This window comes from Myiozetetes cayanensis, unplaced genomic scaffold (assembly GCF_022539395.1).
Source record: "Myiozetetes cayanensis isolate MyiCay16 unplaced genomic scaffold, myiCay2020 scf14, whole genome shotgun sequence".
NCBI lineage: Eukaryota > Metazoa > Chordata > Aves > Passeriformes > Tyrannidae > Myiozetetes > Myiozetetes cayanensis.
This window is the reverse complement of record NW_026087048.1, coordinates 20,757,120-20,775,062: the sequence shown is the minus strand read 5'-3', so window position 1 is coordinate 20,775,062 and position 17,943 is coordinate 20,757,120. Positions and strand designations below refer to the sequence as shown.

At 39.0% G+C, this 17,943-nt stretch overlaps 1 protein-coding gene across 5 annotated transcripts in view; it reads right to left on the bottom strand.

The window, feature by feature from the left end:
• Positions 1 to 17,943, bottom strand: part of IQGAP1 (IQ motif containing GTPase activating protein 1) — a 57,171-nt gene that overhangs the window by 20,654 nt on the left and 18,574 nt on the right. For all 5 annotated transcript variants that reach the window (XM_050309329.1, XM_050309328.1, XM_050309331.1 and 2 more), the window contains 13 exons: positions 17,197 to 17,264; positions 16,095 to 16,208; positions 14,941 to 15,119; positions 14,176 to 14,266; positions 13,509 to 13,672; positions 12,347 to 12,431; positions 11,122 to 11,285; positions 10,588 to 10,748; positions 9,927 to 10,051; positions 5,934 to 6,097; positions 3,175 to 3,265; positions 634 to 801; positions 132 to 274 (listed from right to left, as the gene is read on the bottom strand). In XM_050309329.1, the coding sequence (XP_050165286.1) occupies positions 132 to 274; positions 634 to 801; positions 3,175 to 3,265; positions 5,934 to 6,097; positions 9,927 to 10,051; positions 10,588 to 10,748; positions 11,122 to 11,285; positions 12,347 to 12,431; positions 13,509 to 13,672; positions 14,176 to 14,266; positions 14,941 to 15,119; positions 16,095 to 16,208; positions 17,197 to 17,264 (1,717 nt within the window). The remainder of the gene's footprint in view (positions 1 to 131; positions 275 to 633; positions 802 to 3,174; positions 3,266 to 5,933; positions 6,098 to 9,926; positions 10,052 to 10,587; positions 10,749 to 11,121; positions 11,286 to 12,346; positions 12,432 to 13,508; positions 13,673 to 14,175; positions 14,267 to 14,940; positions 15,120 to 16,094; positions 16,209 to 17,196; positions 17,265 to 17,943) is intronic.

The window sequence follows — 17,943 nt, the reverse complement described above, 5'->3', positions numbered from 1 at the left end:
CTAATCAAATTAGTTACTAAGCTTGTTAACATGACTATGGCATTGAAACATTCTATCTCAGAGCTGCATAAAGGGTGGGAATGGTAGGAACATCAACTTTTCAGAGAAAGGGCGTTTGTTATCTACCCTACCTGTATTTCCTCCCGTGACAGCTGTATGTCATTTTGCACAAATTCTGCTGGTTCATCCCATCCTCCCTCTTTGGTCCGCAGGTTATGATAATAATGATATCCTCCTCTCACCCAGTGTTTCACCCATTCACTTCCATTGCCCCCTAAGAGCAGAAACTGCATGTCAGACTCAAAACCAGACAAGTGTCTTACCTTTCATGCATATAAATGTTACACTTAGGAAATCCACATTACAGATGCTTCCTCCTCCAAGGAAGAGAAGTGATACTTCCAAGAACCTAATGACTTCATATGAGAACTACCTGAACACAACACATTCTACAAGTGGAGAACATGATACTATTCACACGCTTTTTTGGAAAAAAAAATTAGTTCAGAAAGCATCCACAGTTGCCACCTATGACACAAGACTTCTCCCCAGGGCATTTTTTACCTCTGGTTCCAATTCTGCATACAATAATCTTGAATTTATTTCACTAACAGTAGGCTACTGAAGGTGTACCTGCTGCCATTTTTCTTCTCTTGACTTCTGAGAGCTCTCGCTGGTACGTCTGAGCACATTCTGGAGTGACTCCATATAGCCCCACATCAGGTGAACGCAAGGTACTCAAGGTCTGGCTAACATCACCATGATCTACTGCTTCATTAATGGCCAGAATTCCTAAGGAGACTTGGGTAACACCAAGAAGCAGGTTAGCTTGGCATTCACAGACTCAGTGACTCACAACAAACACACAATGGCAGAACAGAGCAAGGCAATGTGAACACACCCTTATAGTTGGGATGTTTGTGTGATACGCATACAGCTGTAAACAAATACAAAATATAAATAAAAAACAATCAGACAACTTGCAGTATAGAGGCCTCTTCAGTACAGAGTGTGCAACCATACGTAGTACTGCACCTGACAGCACGTAATTTGTGTGTCCCTAATCCCAGTATGGTGCTGACTTACCACCAGAATTTCTCAACACACAAAGTTACAGCTCTCCTCTGACATCTGTTTTAGACAAGGCAGTTTCTTCTGGCAGAGCAGTCCTAACTCAAAAGGGGCCTTTTCAACAACTAGTACCGCTATCCCTATTGAGAAAGCCATGGAGTAGTTTGTGAACAAGTCAAAAACCTTATCGAGGAAAGACAAAAAGCAGAGGAAGAAAAAATAACCACATGTCACTCCAGGGTTATTGCAGAACAGCACCTCAAATACAGAGAAAATCAAAAGAGCACAGAAATCTCACTGATACAGCAAACACGAAATAGTCATTTTCAGCACTAGGTAAGACTGCAAAAAACATCTATTCCTACATGGATAGTTAAGGGTATCTGAAGATCTTTTCAGGCTTAAAGGCTCATCCTGTTTTTGACCACATGCTCCTTGGCATGACATTTAACCTGCTGATTTGCCAAAATGCTTGGTAGGTGGGAAAAATGGTGAAAAAAATTGCACTGGTGCTTCTGGGAACAAACAGTAATATGAATAGGTAAAAGCTCTGTCCTAGTTCCTCCCATCTTTTATTTTTTTATTTTTTATGTTTTCCTCTTTTTTTCTCTTTTTTCTTTTTTTTTTTTTTTTTTTTTTTTTGATAAGGCAGTTGACAGGGGAATTTGCTGACTAAATAATGTCATCAAAAACAACTTAACTAGGCCATGGAGTTGGAAAAACTCATTGTGTCTTTCGCTAAAAAGTTTTGATTGAACATGTTGATTTTTCTCTCTTTTAAAACTTCTATAAATAAAGAATACAAACGGACAAGGCACAAATAAAAAAAACAAGCTCATTTCTGCAGACAGAGGACGAAAGGAATCAACTGGGCCAGAAACTCTACACATCTTAGACACAGATTCATTAAGAGCTCATGCTGGAGGGCAGTCTAGCCCAGTCCTGTTCTCAAAGCTGGGCTATCTTCAGGGCCTTGTCTGACTGAGTTTGGAAAATGCTGAAAGACAGATATTCTACACTGTCTTTGATTAAACTTTTCTGTTTCCAATATGGTTGCCTATTGAAAACAAAATCAGAAGGGACTGATTGTGCATGTTTGGATAACTTTAAGTACTAGCCTAACATCAAACTAGAACTTTTGGAAGTGGAAAGGAAGACATCAGCACACCAGAGACAAAGAAATAGAATCAAGAAAAATGTAAGGTGACTATGAAGGGCAAAACCAATCAGCACTAACACTGCATGAATCAAGCTAAACAAGCTGACAGGTAAATGCTGAATGTAATGGAAAATCAGAGATTTAGAGTAAATGCAAATGAAAACAATATCACATTTTTAAAATGTATAAAAACAAGCTCTCCAAAGCATGTGATAAACAAATGTCATACATAGAGAACAGGCCATCAGAATATATCATAAGACTTGAAAAATTTCACGTTTTGTTAAAGAAAAAGATTTTGGCCAGAACAAAATAAAATAAACAAACAAAACCCCCATCAAACAAACGAAATAATAGTCCAACAAGTTCAAGAGTAGTAATTACTTAATTTTTTCTGTAGACAGAAATGACATCATTATAAAGACTCAGATGCAACAAAGGGTGGGCCACTCCACCTGCAAACTGTGCTAAGGGGCAAAGGTGGTTATGACTGGTGTGTAGCACTGTCTGTATTTGAAAAACATGTGAGATTGTCCACTAGAACTTCAGAGAACCAAGACAAGACAACAGTACATTATGCAAACAAAAGGTAACGCTCACCAGAAAACAACATTTCGATTATGCACGGGAACATTCTCACAGCTAGCTAACCACCCACAGACATACACAATTAGTTGCAAATGACAAAAAATTAGATACAGATTTGTCCAATGAGATAACACAGTCCAACGGTCACACGCAAAACAGGAAAAAAAAGGCATATGCCCCCACAATAAATTTAGTATTTGAAGAATCTGCCATTTGCTCTTCAAAGAAAAGACTGTAAGTGCATTTGGTTTCCTTTGCCACATTTACATGACATTTCTAGCTCCAACTTTACCTTAAGTAACTGCTATTTGGTTGCTAATAGGGATTAACTGCAATATTTGTGTGATAATACTTACATCTCTCGGACTCCTCTGTGTCCTTGTTAGCCCTATGAATCCCATCCTGAATTTCATCTAGCCAAAGTACAGCTGTTTCATCCTGTGTGTCCTGAAGAGGACAAGAAAAATATACACAGTGTGGGTAGAGAAGTATCACTATTTTTGCGAAGTAAATAATCCATGCTCAACAATAGCCAGTATAGTAGTTTTCCATATCAGAGGGAATAAGAAGTATTTCAACCTTCCTAACTGACTCCAATAGCAGAGACTACTATGGCATTACCAAACTCAGTACTTTCTCCCAGTCAAAAGCTCTTTTCAGGAAACAGAACGAAGAAGAAATTCTATCAATGGAATCACCCTGATAAGCAGAGAGAACACAAGGGCAGGGACTCGGTACTGGTCAGTCCTAAAGCCATACTAGCTAAGAGGACACGACTTCCCAAGAAGTTAGTCCTTCAACATAACACAACTACACAGAGCTGCCAACGCACATCTGTGTGCAGAAACTAAAAGCTTTTTGGGTAAGTAGTGTCATATCAGGCTGCTCTTGTCCCCATCCACAAAAGTTCACAAGCTTGTACAAACTAGCAAAGCAAAAAAACATTGTATGTATTGTGGGTGGGTAGACACACACAGCAGTCAAAGCCATGTTTTTACGTCTTTATTTTAACAGATCACTTGTCAAGGAGCGGTGATCACACAGTATCCTGTGTTTTGGCTGGGAAATCCAATGAGCTAATGTTATATGAAGAAATTTGAGAAGAGGAAAGAGGCAAGTGTTTAGCAAGTCCCAAAATATACATAAAAGAACAATGACCTAGCAGTCGCCAAGCATAAGCTTTTCTCCACCCACTGGTGTTTCCTGTAGGTAACTACTGAAAAAAATGCTAAGATGCAACTGCTACCCCTCTGATAGCTCTCCTCATACAAACAGAACATAGGAAACATTTAGTTCTGGTATGGAATAATAATCACACTGCACAAAAGAACTACTACTTACAATGTTCGTGAGCTTTAAGGCCAGTCTGAAAATGAACATTCCCTTACATTCCCTCCATATTTTTCCCACTGTTTTGGCAAGTATGAAACTAACTTGTTTAAATGATACTTCATTCAAGAGCTTAACATGACTTTCACAGGCAGATTTCATCTGAAAGTCAGACAGTCCCATAAGAGTCTCAGCAACAGCAAAAGTCCTGTCCAGGGAGTGGGGGAGAATAATCACTGTAACCTTACTGTACTGTGTACCAGCAGAAGTTAACCTCAACACTACCAAAGCCATCTGGTGCTTGTCTACAGTTTTACTGTTGCAAGGCTTTCTGCAAGATACACAGTGTAACATACTCCAAGGTCTACTGTTTTTTTTTCTTTCTCTCCTAATCACACAAGAAACATGTTTCATACAGCACTCCCCATTCATGTAAACAACTGAACGACGTCTTGAGGTGAAGTACAATCCCTCTCAGCCCCAGGGTATAGAAATCACTAGTTCGTAACAGTTGACTTCAGATGGTGATTATTTTCCCCACATTGTTAATTTATAATACGATCTTTCTACTTTGGAGATTTCTGCCATGCTGCTGGGACAAGCCCTTTACTTATTTTATGTCTAAATAAGGCAATTTCACGCCAAATGAGAAGTTACCAGCACACCCTGGCACAAGTTTAAGCACACACTAAAAAGAGTTCATTATTTTATTCTGACTCAGCGGGAGGAAATGCTTCAGCACAAAATGGGTTCCCGAGAAACATTAACCCTGTCAGGGTCCTTGGGAAAGCTGCTTAATGATTTTCATTAGAAATGCATACAGTTTTCAGCTATTGCCATCACGTGGGTTTACCTGTAGTCAAAAACAAACAAACAAGAAGTGTTCAGGACAATCTAGATCTTAGTCTCTATACGAACTTGTGCATTACTACTAGAGCAATGAGGTCCACAGCAGAAAAAAGAAAACAAAACACTCTCAAGCCACTGAAAGGACAGACGTCTGCTACTTCTTTGTAAATAGATGAGAAAAAAAATTCAGTGTCCTATCCCTACTACTCAAAAATTAGTTGCGTACACACAGGTACAGTCCTCATCACCTTTCTTAAACCTGTAAGATGAAACTTGCTCTTCCTCTCTCCATTTTCACCTTTCAGTTAGTGAAAGCTGCAACTATGTACAAGCAGGTAGAACTCCTTGGCTAATGACAACTATTGCTCAAAAAAATCATAAGCCAATAAAGTGTCACAGGTGAACAACAGGCATCAGCATACATTTTGCTAGTAGCATGTATGTTGCTTCACGTGTTTTTTCTAATTTATCACTTCACAGACTTTTCCACTTTCAGAAACTTTCTTTTTGCCACATATAACTACGCCTATGACTACATTTAGTAAAGAACATTAGAAAAAAATACTTCAGCTTGCAGGAAACTTGCATTCAAAAGTTCAGTAGTCCTGGAATGAACATGATCTCCTTTCAAAAACAGATGATACTATTTTTCCACAAACAAGATACATATCTCACTGAGGACCCAGGATTAGCTGTAATAAGCCACCACATGCACTTAATATCCTTACACTTATCTCCAGAGTTCATGAAGATTCATACTGTTAGCTGCAAATCTCTTTAATACAGAAAGATCCAAACTGACTGGGTAAGATCAGTTGAAGGTATGCAGAATGCCCACCTCTCCACTGCGAGTTTTGATTCCTGACTTTCAAGACCAGTAAGAATCCCATTACAAACATGTAAAGATTTTTCAAGAGGTGCATTTAACCACACTCACCTGTGCTTTCTCTCGCTTGGCTCGAAGTAGCATATCCTGATAATGCTGTGCTACCTTTGGGGCTACACCCTCCAATTTTGCTGCAGGAATCTGTAAGGCTTGAATAGTCTTCTTGCTGTCCCCTTCATCCAGAGCTTCATTGATAAGACCAATTGCCAAAATCCCTAGGGACGAAGGCATAGGAAGAGAAAGACAAAGTTCCATTTCTGGTCAACAATAACTGCTTCAGAAGAAAAGTGCAGTTAGTCCTTCCTAAACCAAGTATCAGTCAAGAACCTCAATATTTTTAACAGAAAACATGATTTACTAGTAAAGAAAGCAAGACTGTTTCTCCACTTTAAAGTAATCATAGTTCCTGGGCATGGTAATTAAAAAAATAACAAGAAAAAAACCCACTCAGGGAGACCACAGGCAGGGACAAAATTGAGTCCTCAGACACACAGCTCTGAGCCACTAGAAGAGAATTATCAAAACCCAAATGGCCAGAGTTTACAATATTCCAAGGCTCTAGCTTATCCAGAAAGAAATCTTCACAGGAAGATAAAGATTTGCATGGAGTACCATTTAAAAACACAATAACTTCATTATTAGAAAACTCCTTTATTAAGGATGTATGTAGTATTAGCTGAATACTATAGAGATGTGGACGCATCTTACAGTTAGCTAAATGGAAACAGTACATCATACGTGTCCTATCTACAGCAACAATCTCCTACAAATCACAAAATAGCTCAGGTTGAGATGGACCCTAGATTTATCTAATTCAATTCCCTGCTTAAAGAAGGATCCAATCATGTTTTGTTCTCAGAACAGAGAGATCTTGTAGAAAAAAGAAAGGACTCAGTATGAGGATTTCCAGCTTTGGTTATTGTATTCAAAAATTTGTGACTTCTGCAAAAGAAAGACTCACAAAACAGAAGATTATGCAAAAACCAGAACATCTTAGGAAAGCGATTATATTTGGATGGAGTATAGATTAGGGAAAAATACATGTTGAGGACATTAGCATGGTTCCTACCAAAAACCAGATATGATAACTTATGAAAGGGTACAGAATCTCAGTAGTAATTCTCTTTGATTAGTTTGCTAATATGGACGTGGTATATTCCATGGAAGAGCAATATGTTACAGCTCTTCACTGGAAAGCATTTTTTAATTTGAAACTATTTACAAGCATAGTGGGAAAAAAAAAAAATATATATATATATATATATATATGAGCTTACACCTTGAGGACCTTCTCAGACTAACTTAACTTATTCATAGAGAGGGGATAAAAAGCATCTTTGCATAAGGGCATATATGAAGCAGACCAAGGAATTAAGAAATTCCACAGAAGAAAAATGTATCTCCTTACAGGATGTTCTGCACTTTTTTTTACAGCATAAAGAGTGTTAAAAGAAACAGGATGTTGGGACTGCACAAACTACTAGAACTGCACTGTGATCTCTTACATTCTATGAACATAGCACCGGTATGTGCACTCACAGTGCGGGTCCCTGTTTGTGTGGTTTTAACAAATCTGCTCATGTGACCCAAACAGGAAACCCTGTGTCTATTTGGAGAAGCAGGAAACAAGTTAACCAAGACAGGAGGCTTTTAATTTAAAATTTAACCCTCTCTAGAGTATAAGCTTTCCAAGGTGAAACACAAGTCACCAAGTATACAACAAGGAGTGGCAGAAGACACCTGCTAAGTCACCAAGTATACAACAAGGAGTGGTAGAAGACACCTGCTTGTCTCAGTGTAAAACATAAACTTTAGCATCACCTCCACACTTGTGACAAACCTCTCCCGCCTTACGATGCAAAGCTTTGAGCTAAATATCACACAGATGGCTTGAAAACAAGTGACACCCAGGAGGTTTTCAGTACTCGCCATAAACAAAAGTTAAGATTCCTTAATGAAACTGAGAAAAAAAAATAGAAAATTAAAACCATCTGAAACAGAAGCTCAGAAGGGTCTACCTAAGAATTGTTTACTTGTGCTATTTTCAAGGACTCCCTTATCTCCACTCTGGATTTTAAATCAATTAATACTGAATTAGAAAAAGAAGAATTACTCAAGATTTCCTGTTTTGCTGAAATGTTCATAATTACACTAAGTCCCAGTCTTTTATCACTGCTAAAAGACATTTATTATCATAAATACTACTGAAAAATAGAAATCTAGAAAATGTAGGGCTAGAAGCATAGAAGTTAGGTTAACACTCATTCACAATTTTCAGCTTGCAACAGTAACTTTTTTCCTTCAAGAGTACTTAAGTTTTGGTACTCGTACTTGCTGCATAGAACAGTTTGAGCTGGAAGGAACATTAGAGATCATTTAGCTCCAAGCTCTTCTTCTGCCATGGGCAGGGACATCATCTGCTAGACCGGTCCAGCCTGGCACTGTACATGCATGTATATACTACACCTCTTCCTGTTCTCTTCAATACAGGGCTATTGACCAAATGCCTGTGAGTGCAATGCATTAGTGGTGATTCCTGGATCACAACTTTTACATAAAAAAAGAAACAGGTGTCCATGCTCCAGGTCAATAAGCCCTGCAATAGAGTACAGGGCAGTGTGAATTGCAGTGCACGACACACACGGTACATCTGAAAGATTAACTCTGGCAGCGTGCTCCTGGTGAGAGCTCAGATGCTCCCCACACCCAGAGAGCTGAAGTCTCACCAGTGATCTGTGTCAGACACTTGTAACTTCTGAGGGATTTTGCACATCTTCCAATAGAGGATTTTCTTTTGCACTTTTCACCAATATTTCATATCAAAAGGCAACAACTGTGCAAGCATACTCTTCTTCTACCAGTCAGAATGTCAGCTAGCAGTCATTTCAGCTTTTATAATACTGGTTTTATCAACTAGAAGGCATACGTAGTGTTAAAACCTGATGGAACTAACAGTAAACAAAGTAACTAACCTATTAAAAATCAGCACTTCCCATTACAACCCTAATTTGAGATTTAGGTCCCAGTATCTGGAACTCAGAATTTGAATGGCACCAAACTGATGAGATAATATGTTCTTTGAAAAAGCTGTATCAAATGTTTTAAACAAAAACAGTAAGTAGCCGTTGAACAGAGAGCATTTCAGAATAAACTTTCTTAGGTATCTGTTGATTTATCACTGAATCTAAGTAACTGAAAAGGCTTGTTTATTTGGTGCAATAAAGAAGCTGTACTTTGGAAGTAGTGTTAATACAGTCAAGAGTTAAAGCACTGAGAATAAGACCTCGAGATAAACTCATCTTTCTGTTGTTCATTCAAGCTCTTCATCCACTACAGAAATGCATCTAACATAATTACAGATCTGAAAGTCATCAACAAAAGGTGAAAAGCTTATCTGGCATACGCAGGTCAAATTACCCACAGATGAAGAGTAGAGGATCTTGGACTGAGGCTGTGGAACTTCCACTAAATACTGCGAAGGTAAAAAGGCCAAAGCACACTCAAAAGAAGAAATAAAAGGAAGAAGAGGAAAACCTGAACAGGGTAAAGTTGCAGTCAAAGAGAGAATAAGACTCCAAGAAAAATATCTTCTACTGAACACAGCAAATTAGGAAGGAGGATTCAGCACTCCAAGTTGTAGCATGGGCTACAACTAACTGAGGGATTCTGGTAACACTAGCTTTCATTAAATTTGGAGGATTGAAACAAAATTAGAAGGTTCCAGACAAATCCTAGACACTGACATCAGAAAAGGAATTTTTAATCCAAAAAAGGGTTGAAATTTACACTGGAAGGATTAATAAACAGTTTTGAGACACTGACTTCAATACCACAAACACTCTTGATTGCCTGCAGTCCTGCAATCAAGACTTTCGTATTACAGACGAGACCACCAAGTCTTGTTCAGAAATAAGATCTTCCTCAACATCTAACATATGCCACAACTATAAGTCAATCAGTAACTTCTTGTATTGACATGCACCTAATTCTAGTACTCCTTATAAGCTAGGATCAGTCTAGCATGAATTGAGCAGAAAAACTTACTTTCATGTTCTTCATGCACAACTTTGTTCACATGATCAACACATGACTGGATATCATTCCATGTGATAAATTCATTTCCTTTTGCATTTGTTTGAGCCTTCAGCTTCATCAAATCATCGATGTATCTGTCAAAAAACAAAACCCAAACCAAATAAATATCAGAACAAGCTGGCCAGGGAACACACAACACAGCCTGAGAATTAGTACACAAAGTGGGAGAGGTAACATGAAGGTTGAAACTGGAACAAATATGAAAAGGTGGAGAAAGAGGAAAGGCTGTGTGCAGGATGCTCAGCCCAAATGTGAAGTAGGTTCAAACAAACAAAACTGCTAAATAGACAAAAGCACTAAGGTATTGAGTAACAGTCCAGGCAAAGAAAACGGTGAGTGAGCTGGCGCAGGAATTAGTGACAACCTAATGGGTATCATAATGTGGCTTTCGTGTGAAATCCACGAGAAAGCACTGAGAGACAGCACAAGAAATCAGACCAGTAAGAAACAGTAATTGCAAAAACAAGATGCAAGAAACAATAGAGATTAAATCAATACTGTAATAAATAATGTAGAAGCAACGTAAAATGTAAAAGAAGGGAAAAAGTTTTCATGAAATCACAGAATATAAGCAACATCAAGAACATATATGATTCCTTGAAATATCCACCTCTGTGAGTTCTCATCCTCAATGTTTGTAAGCCCTGTGACAGGACTGCTCAGTTGTTTCCACACTGTATTCACATCCCCTGAATCCAAAGCCCTATTAATCAGGGCCACAGAAGACAGCATCTCAACAGCAACAGACAGTTCTGGATGGGTGAGGTTACCCTGCATACAAAGAGGACAGCAAATTAATTATCTTTGCCCTATACAAACTATTCTCACAAATAAAAAATGATAGAGTAGTTATCAAAACAGACATGTTACAAAGCAAAGGGACAACTTTTATGACAACGAATAGAAAGGTGAGTATCATAAACAAAGCTAGAATACCAAGTTAAGAGATTAAAGCAGAACCTTACAGGGCCACCAAGGAGCTCAAGATTTAGGGATTAAACCACATCAGAACAGAATGAACACCAAAGCAGTTCCATTAAGACTCAAGACAAGTTTGTTCCAGAGAATGTATTTAACAGCACAGACAAGGTAGACCCAGTGGCCCATGCCAACTTCCAGAAATAACAGAGAAGGTGATACTTACTTCAGGGCTCTGTTGCTGTAAGGTAGCCAGCTCCCTTTGGTAAAGATCTGCAGCAAATGCATAAACCTCTGGTAACTGGGCTTCTGAATTCATCATTTCTGCCACAGTCTTCTCAGCATCACCCATTCGAATTGCTGAATTAATTTTGGCTACTGCTGCCACTCCTAGAAGTTCAAAGAGCATAAAGAATAAGGCAGGCAGACAGTTCAGACCCCCATAGTAACTGCATTTTCATTCTACTCAGAATGAATAATAGAAATAGAAAAAGAATAATACCCCTAACTGTGGAGAAAGAGTCAAGCTTTCTGATCCATTAATCCTCGGTTAGTCTTCTGTTACTGAAGACAACTAAATACACAACGCTCAAGTTTAATACTAGTTCACCTTTTTGTCTGTTTATCAAAGGACTGTTTTACCATTTCAGTACTGCGACAGTAAGAAGCCCCACTGCAAATTTCTGGATGGGTGAACAGTACCAACTTTCTCTTCCTGTTCACATCTACCCTGCTCAAGGAAGTAAGAGGCACTCTATCGTGGGTACACCCTGTCTAACTCCAGATGGCACAGTAGGTAAACAAACACAGACCTCCATGCTGAACAAGTAAGGTACTTCCAAGGCAGCCACCTACTTAATTCAGCATTCACTATTTTCCTCTTGTATTCTAAACCCGTTGTCTCCTCAAATCTCTAGTAGAGTCTTTTCAACCTATCAGATTGAATTGCTCCTGTACAGCCAGAGTTCTGCATGGTCCCAGAAACATCGATCAAAAAATCAGTCAGCCATCATGATCTGAATTTTCTTTGCTTCCCGATATTCAGAAACAAGTTGAAGGTTCTGCAGCTCAAACCAAGGAAGATTTAATGTGAATGGTCAGCACACAATCTAGCTTTCACACCTCTTGGAGCAATCCAGATTTTCTTCACAGATCCACAGTACAAAAATTCATGCAAGTATTCTACAAAAAGGTTATTTAAGGTAGAGGCAAAAATTCCGTGTTTCTTATATTTCAAATTATATGCTGTTATCTCCAGCCACACTGTAACATCTGGATAAAAGATACTACAAATCACTAGGGCAACCATCTCTCTACTGTTCTTAGCAGCTGTAAGGTACTTAAAGAACATCTGTATTGGCCATTCATAATAGACCCAAAATACTGTGCTGTCTCATTCTTTTGCTCACACCCATGGTCACTTTGCTGCAATAATTTCTGCTGATCCTCACTTTGCTGGTACTGTTGTGCTGCCCTGTTAGCAGCATCCACTCCCAACTGCAACTCTTCCTTCTGCAGAGGACCTGTAAGGCCAGCCTAAAGAAAAAGAAAAAAAAAAACCACGAGGGTGAAATGATGTCCACCTTATTCACTTCAAATACCTCATTAAAAATACCCTGCTTTAACGTAAAACAGTCTAATGCAATATAGCTTCTGCAAACAAAGAATGCCACATACGTAATAGGAAGCCAGAAATTACTCTCCAGATGCTCAATTAAGATGACGAAAGACTGTATGTGTACAACCTGACCCCTTTTATATTAGAAGTGCAGTCCCATGAACATAACAATTAAAGGCAAGATCCAGCTTCCAAAATTGTAAAATATTTAAAGCAAAGGTCATAATTTTGTGGGGAAAGACTCCCCGCACATGAGCTGCATGCTGATGTGAAATTTGCGTAGTTTGCCAGAAGAGACCTGTTGACTAATGTTCCGTTTTACCTCTGAGCAACTGAAGAGTTAGCAAGACATCAAAATGGACAACACCCAGCTTTGGCTTACACATACACACTTCTTGGATTATATACCACACAAGTACAAAAAAAGTGAGACCGAGTCACCAGGGAAGAGGGCTTGAATAACTTGGGCAGAATCATAAAATCATTTAGGTTGGAAAAGACCCCTAAAATCATTGAGTCCAACTGTATACCTAACACTGCCAGGTCCACCACTAAATCATGTCCCTAAGCCCCATGTCTACAAGTGGTGTATGGTCCTATTCTCCATAGTGAAAGTAGTTTATGCTTATCTGATAGGTGTTTAAAAAACACAAATATCCGCATTATTTGGACACTGACAAGAGTAAAATGACGGAGGACACACCTTAATTATAGAAGTTTTATATACACACAAGTTAGTATTTTAAGGTTTGTTCAAAGTATTTTAGTTATATATGCACATACATACAAACATTATATTAGCCTTTCATATGCAGACATAAAACCTAAATGATACATATGGTTACTGAATGCTTCTATCTCGTAGCACTAATTTTTTCTAACCAACACTAAACTGCAATGCAGGTACATAGCAAGTGACTAGTACACAGTAGTACAGTGAAAGGCAGAGGCAGGCAAAAACTTCACGAATCAGGGTAATTTACACTTTTCCATACCTCCTGTTTCTGTTGCCTATCACTCAAAAACTGCTTGAAATACCAGTCACAATTTTCTCGTAGCAATCCTCGGAGTCCCAGGGCTGGTGTTGCCAAAGCTTCATACAGTGCTAATGCATCTCCTCGTTCCAAAGCTAGGTCAATCTTTGATATGGCTGCATGTGCTAGCAACAGTAAAAGAGTTTTGAGAGAAATGTGAAATGAAGATAGTCCTGTGGTTTATGTAACCTACTGCTCAGAAAGAAAAACTCTTAGACCTGATAAAATAGTAAGTTAGGTATGTAATCCAAATGGAAGAATTCCAGAGTAAATTACAAAGCAGTACTTGAAAAACCGTCTGATTGTTGGAAATAGCATGCATTATTCAAGATGAAGAATTGGAGGGGCCAGCAACATGGACAATCCGTTTCCAAAAGGAAGGGTAACAGAAATCAGAGTAAATTAAGCTTACAACTACGTACTAATAATCAGTAAAATTAAAACAAAAAAAAAAAACTCCCCGAAAAAAACCCAAAACCAACCACATAAGCAACAAGAAAAACCAAAACACCCCACAAAAACAGGGAAGCTGCATTTAAATTTGGTCAGCACTACAGAGAAACAGGAGCACAGATATAGTTTTGAAGTACTAATTTAATTAAGACTATTACTTTAACGTGATACCTACTGTTCACTTTATTGATGTTTCCTTGAATCTCAGCTTGAGTCAGAAGTTCTTCATACACATCTCTCTCTCTATCTGAACTTTCTGAGGCAATCTGAAGATGAAATAAAAACTCATCAGTGTTTCTACAGCTTCCTTTGCCCTCATAGATCTTCTAAGTGAAAAAGTCAGGGAAGATAACTATCTATCTATATACAGCTGTGATAGGTCACAGACAGGCTACCTCTACACATGCAAAAAAAAGCCCTATACGTAAACACATTTAAAGTAACTATAGTCAAACTCTGATACAAACAGCCTAAAAACACCTTATTTCAATGTAATGCCCCTATATGAACACACAGTAGAGCTCCAGAACATGGAAAGCAGTATACAGAGCTAGGCTTGCATTATACAGTGTTTTAAAACAACATGGATCACTTCCAAGAGCATCAGTCAATTTTGCTCATTTCTTTGTTAGGAAAACACATCTATACTGTGTGAAAATAGAGGGATGCATCCCGAGCATAAAAAGGATTAAATGAAATCTGTATCTATGAGGCTCATATTTCAGACAGCTAAACAAACTAACACAGCTAACTGCTGCCTATCTCCTATAATAAGAAGACAGGTTACTGGGGAACATGCTAGAATACCACCAGGAGTAAGTCCACCTAACACTATACATGCAAGACCGTAACACACATTCTGTGAATCCCCCCCAGTTTGCACTGCAATACAAAATAGCAATGCATGCAAATAGACAGCTTGAAAGAAGAACTGAGCTACCCTATTTTTAGCATTCTCCATCTTGTCTTGCTTTGCTCTGTAGAGTGTGTCTTGGTAAGTGGATTCCAGTTGATCATCAAGATTTATTAGCATGGCATTAGGGTTCTTCATTGCCATAAAAGTGTCAGTTGGAACCTGACGGTCAATTGCTTCATTAATGGCAATGACAGCAGCATGTACTGAAAAACAAGTCACAGTCTGCCAGTTAGTAACAAACAAAACAGTTTTGTTAAAAATCTGAAAAGAGTAGAAGAATTATCTGGAAACTAACTGGAAAGCAAAAGAATTATCAAAGTACCTCTCATTTCATCATGGCTTTGTGTTCTGGAAAAAAAACAGCAGCCTGCTTTCTAGTTATGTGTGGCAGTTTTAATCTAGGCCTTCCTTGATGACCAGTTTGTAACCAAGGAAGTGGCCATGTTCCCAGTATTCCATACAATTTTTACGTAAACCAGGATATAAATACGGAGGAGAGGCCTTAGTTCTCTTCTCTCACGGTGAGGGTCAGGAGCAGTGGGTCCTTGCGTTGGTCTCGCTTATCTAGAGGCTGAGGCCTGCAGCGACCACTGGCCTACCATGTGGGAGATTTGGAGTGCTGGCCGTGTCTGGCGATCTTGCTTTTCTGAGGGACGTGTTGAGATTTGTTTTGCTAGTTCTTTATTTTGCTAGTTCTTGGGTTTGATTGTGTATATCTGTTCTGTGTCCCCTTTTGTCCCTTTTTCCCCTTTTCCCTTTCCCTTCAGGGGTGTTTGGATTCCCTTCACTGTGTACATAGCATCTTAATTGTATATAACTGTAATATACGTAAAAATATATATTTTTATATAATTAGATTGATTTAAGGCTCTTCAATTTTATAGGTTTTTTTTCCTCTGCCTTAAGAAAAGGAGGGAGGGGGAAGGGGTTATTACTGTCAGTTCGAGCATTTGGCAGGGAGCCAGGTCCAAACCATCACATTATGATACTTTAAGTAGCTGAATCATGTTCCAGAAAGAACAAAAAAAAATACACAAGAGAAAGAATAAAAACATCTTCCCAGTCTTCCAAAAGGCCTATCAAAAGGACTGTACTAGTCTTAAAACAGGGGGCATTAAAACCAACACTTAACTGATCTGCTGATTTGAATAATCAAACAAAACACTATTTTTCCTTACATGCTGCCTCATCCACAGAAAGCTCATTTGCTAGAATTCCTCCAATCTTGCTGAAGGCAGGCATCTGAATACCATACTTCTCCAGTTCGAGCCTCATATTACTGATTTCCTCCTCTGAAATATACATTAAAACAGTGTTACACAGGCTTAAATACATTAGCACTGCTATACTATTTGCTGCTAAAAAAAAAAAAATTAAGATAACTACAATAGATTGCAATTACCATTTAAATACTACTTTGAATATCATTTAGTAAGTGAAACAAATAAATGAAAAGTGGTAAGACACTTTGCACACTTTCCTAAAATCTACATTTTTTCCCAGAGACTCATATGGAAATATTCTGTAGTCTTTCTCACTAGAAAACAACACAAGACTCTCATGAGGAGCTGGAAACAGACTCCATTCTGAGGTACCTCAACTGTGGTTGCCAGTAGGAAAATGCACAGGTAGTAGTTAGGATTTTCTTTTTCCCCACAGAGAGAATACACTGGGAAAAGTGAATGAAGGGTATCAAGATACGCTAGGAAATAACGTTTATCCACCTTTTAAATCTGATGCGTGCCCTCATGCAAGAACCTCACTAATGCAAAATTTTACACTTTTGACAGAATTTGACACTTTTGCAAAACTTAAGGAAGTGAAACCTTTAAGAGGCATGTCAACACGAGACTTTGTGCTGGCATCTCCTGAAGCCAATCAGCTGGCAAATGCTTCTTCAGCTGATGGCACCTCTAGTTTAAACTGTCACAGGAGGTCAGAACTGCTTACCAAGTTCCAAACTGAAAACTCCCAAGAGGATGGATGCAAGGTTTAAGCGTCTTACAACAGTGACATTGTTAGAACAAAAAAAGTTACAACATTGTTATTTGCAAAAGTAATGATTAGTGAACTGATGGCTATAGCTGCCTGGCTTACAAGTATCAAAATCAAAGTTTTTTCCTAAATTACCAGAATTCCTCATAGCCTATAATTTTTATTTTAATTTGGATTTAGAATATCAACAGTAATAATCAGTTCAATAGTTCAACAACTGGTCTATCAGGGTATGAGATAAAGGCAGCACAGGAGTGTTGGGGGTTTTTTGTTTGGTTTTTTTACCTGTGAAGTCCACCTTGCCATATAAATCCTGAATCTGGGGGGCAAGACCCAGTTTGAAAAGGTACAGGCTAGAAGAGAAAATAAGCAAATAATCAGAACTAGTAATTTTTCTGTGTAGTTCTGACAATGATACCATTTCAGAACAGATTCAAAGACAAGTAAGCCAATGTAACAGCTGTCCCCCAGGGATCAGTGTTGGGCCCAGTTCTGTTTAATATCTTTATCGATGATTTAGACGAGGGGATTGAGTCCACCATTAGTAAATTTGCAGATGACACCAAGCTGGGGGCGGGGGAGCGTTCTCCTGCTGGAAGGCAGGAGGGCTCTGCAGAGGAACCTGGACAGGCTGGAGAGTTGGGCTGATTCCAACGGGATGAGGTTCAACAAGGCCAAGTGCCGGATCCTGCACTTTGGTCGCAACAACCCCTGCAGCACTACAGGCTGGGCACAGAGTGGCTGGAGAGAAGTCAGGCGGAAAAGGACCTGGGAGTTTGAATTGACAGGAAGCTGAACAAGAGCCAGCAATGTGGCCAGGTGACCAAGAAGGCTAACGGCATCCTGGCCTGCATCAAGAACAGTGTGGCCAGCAGGAGCAGGGAAGTGATTCTTCCCCTGTACTCAGCGCTGGTGAGGCCACACCTCGAGTACTGTGTCCAGTTCTGGGCCTCTCAGTTCAGGAAGGATATTGAGGTGCTGGAGTAGGTCCAGAGGAGAGCAACCAGGCTGCTGAAGGGACTCGAACGTAAG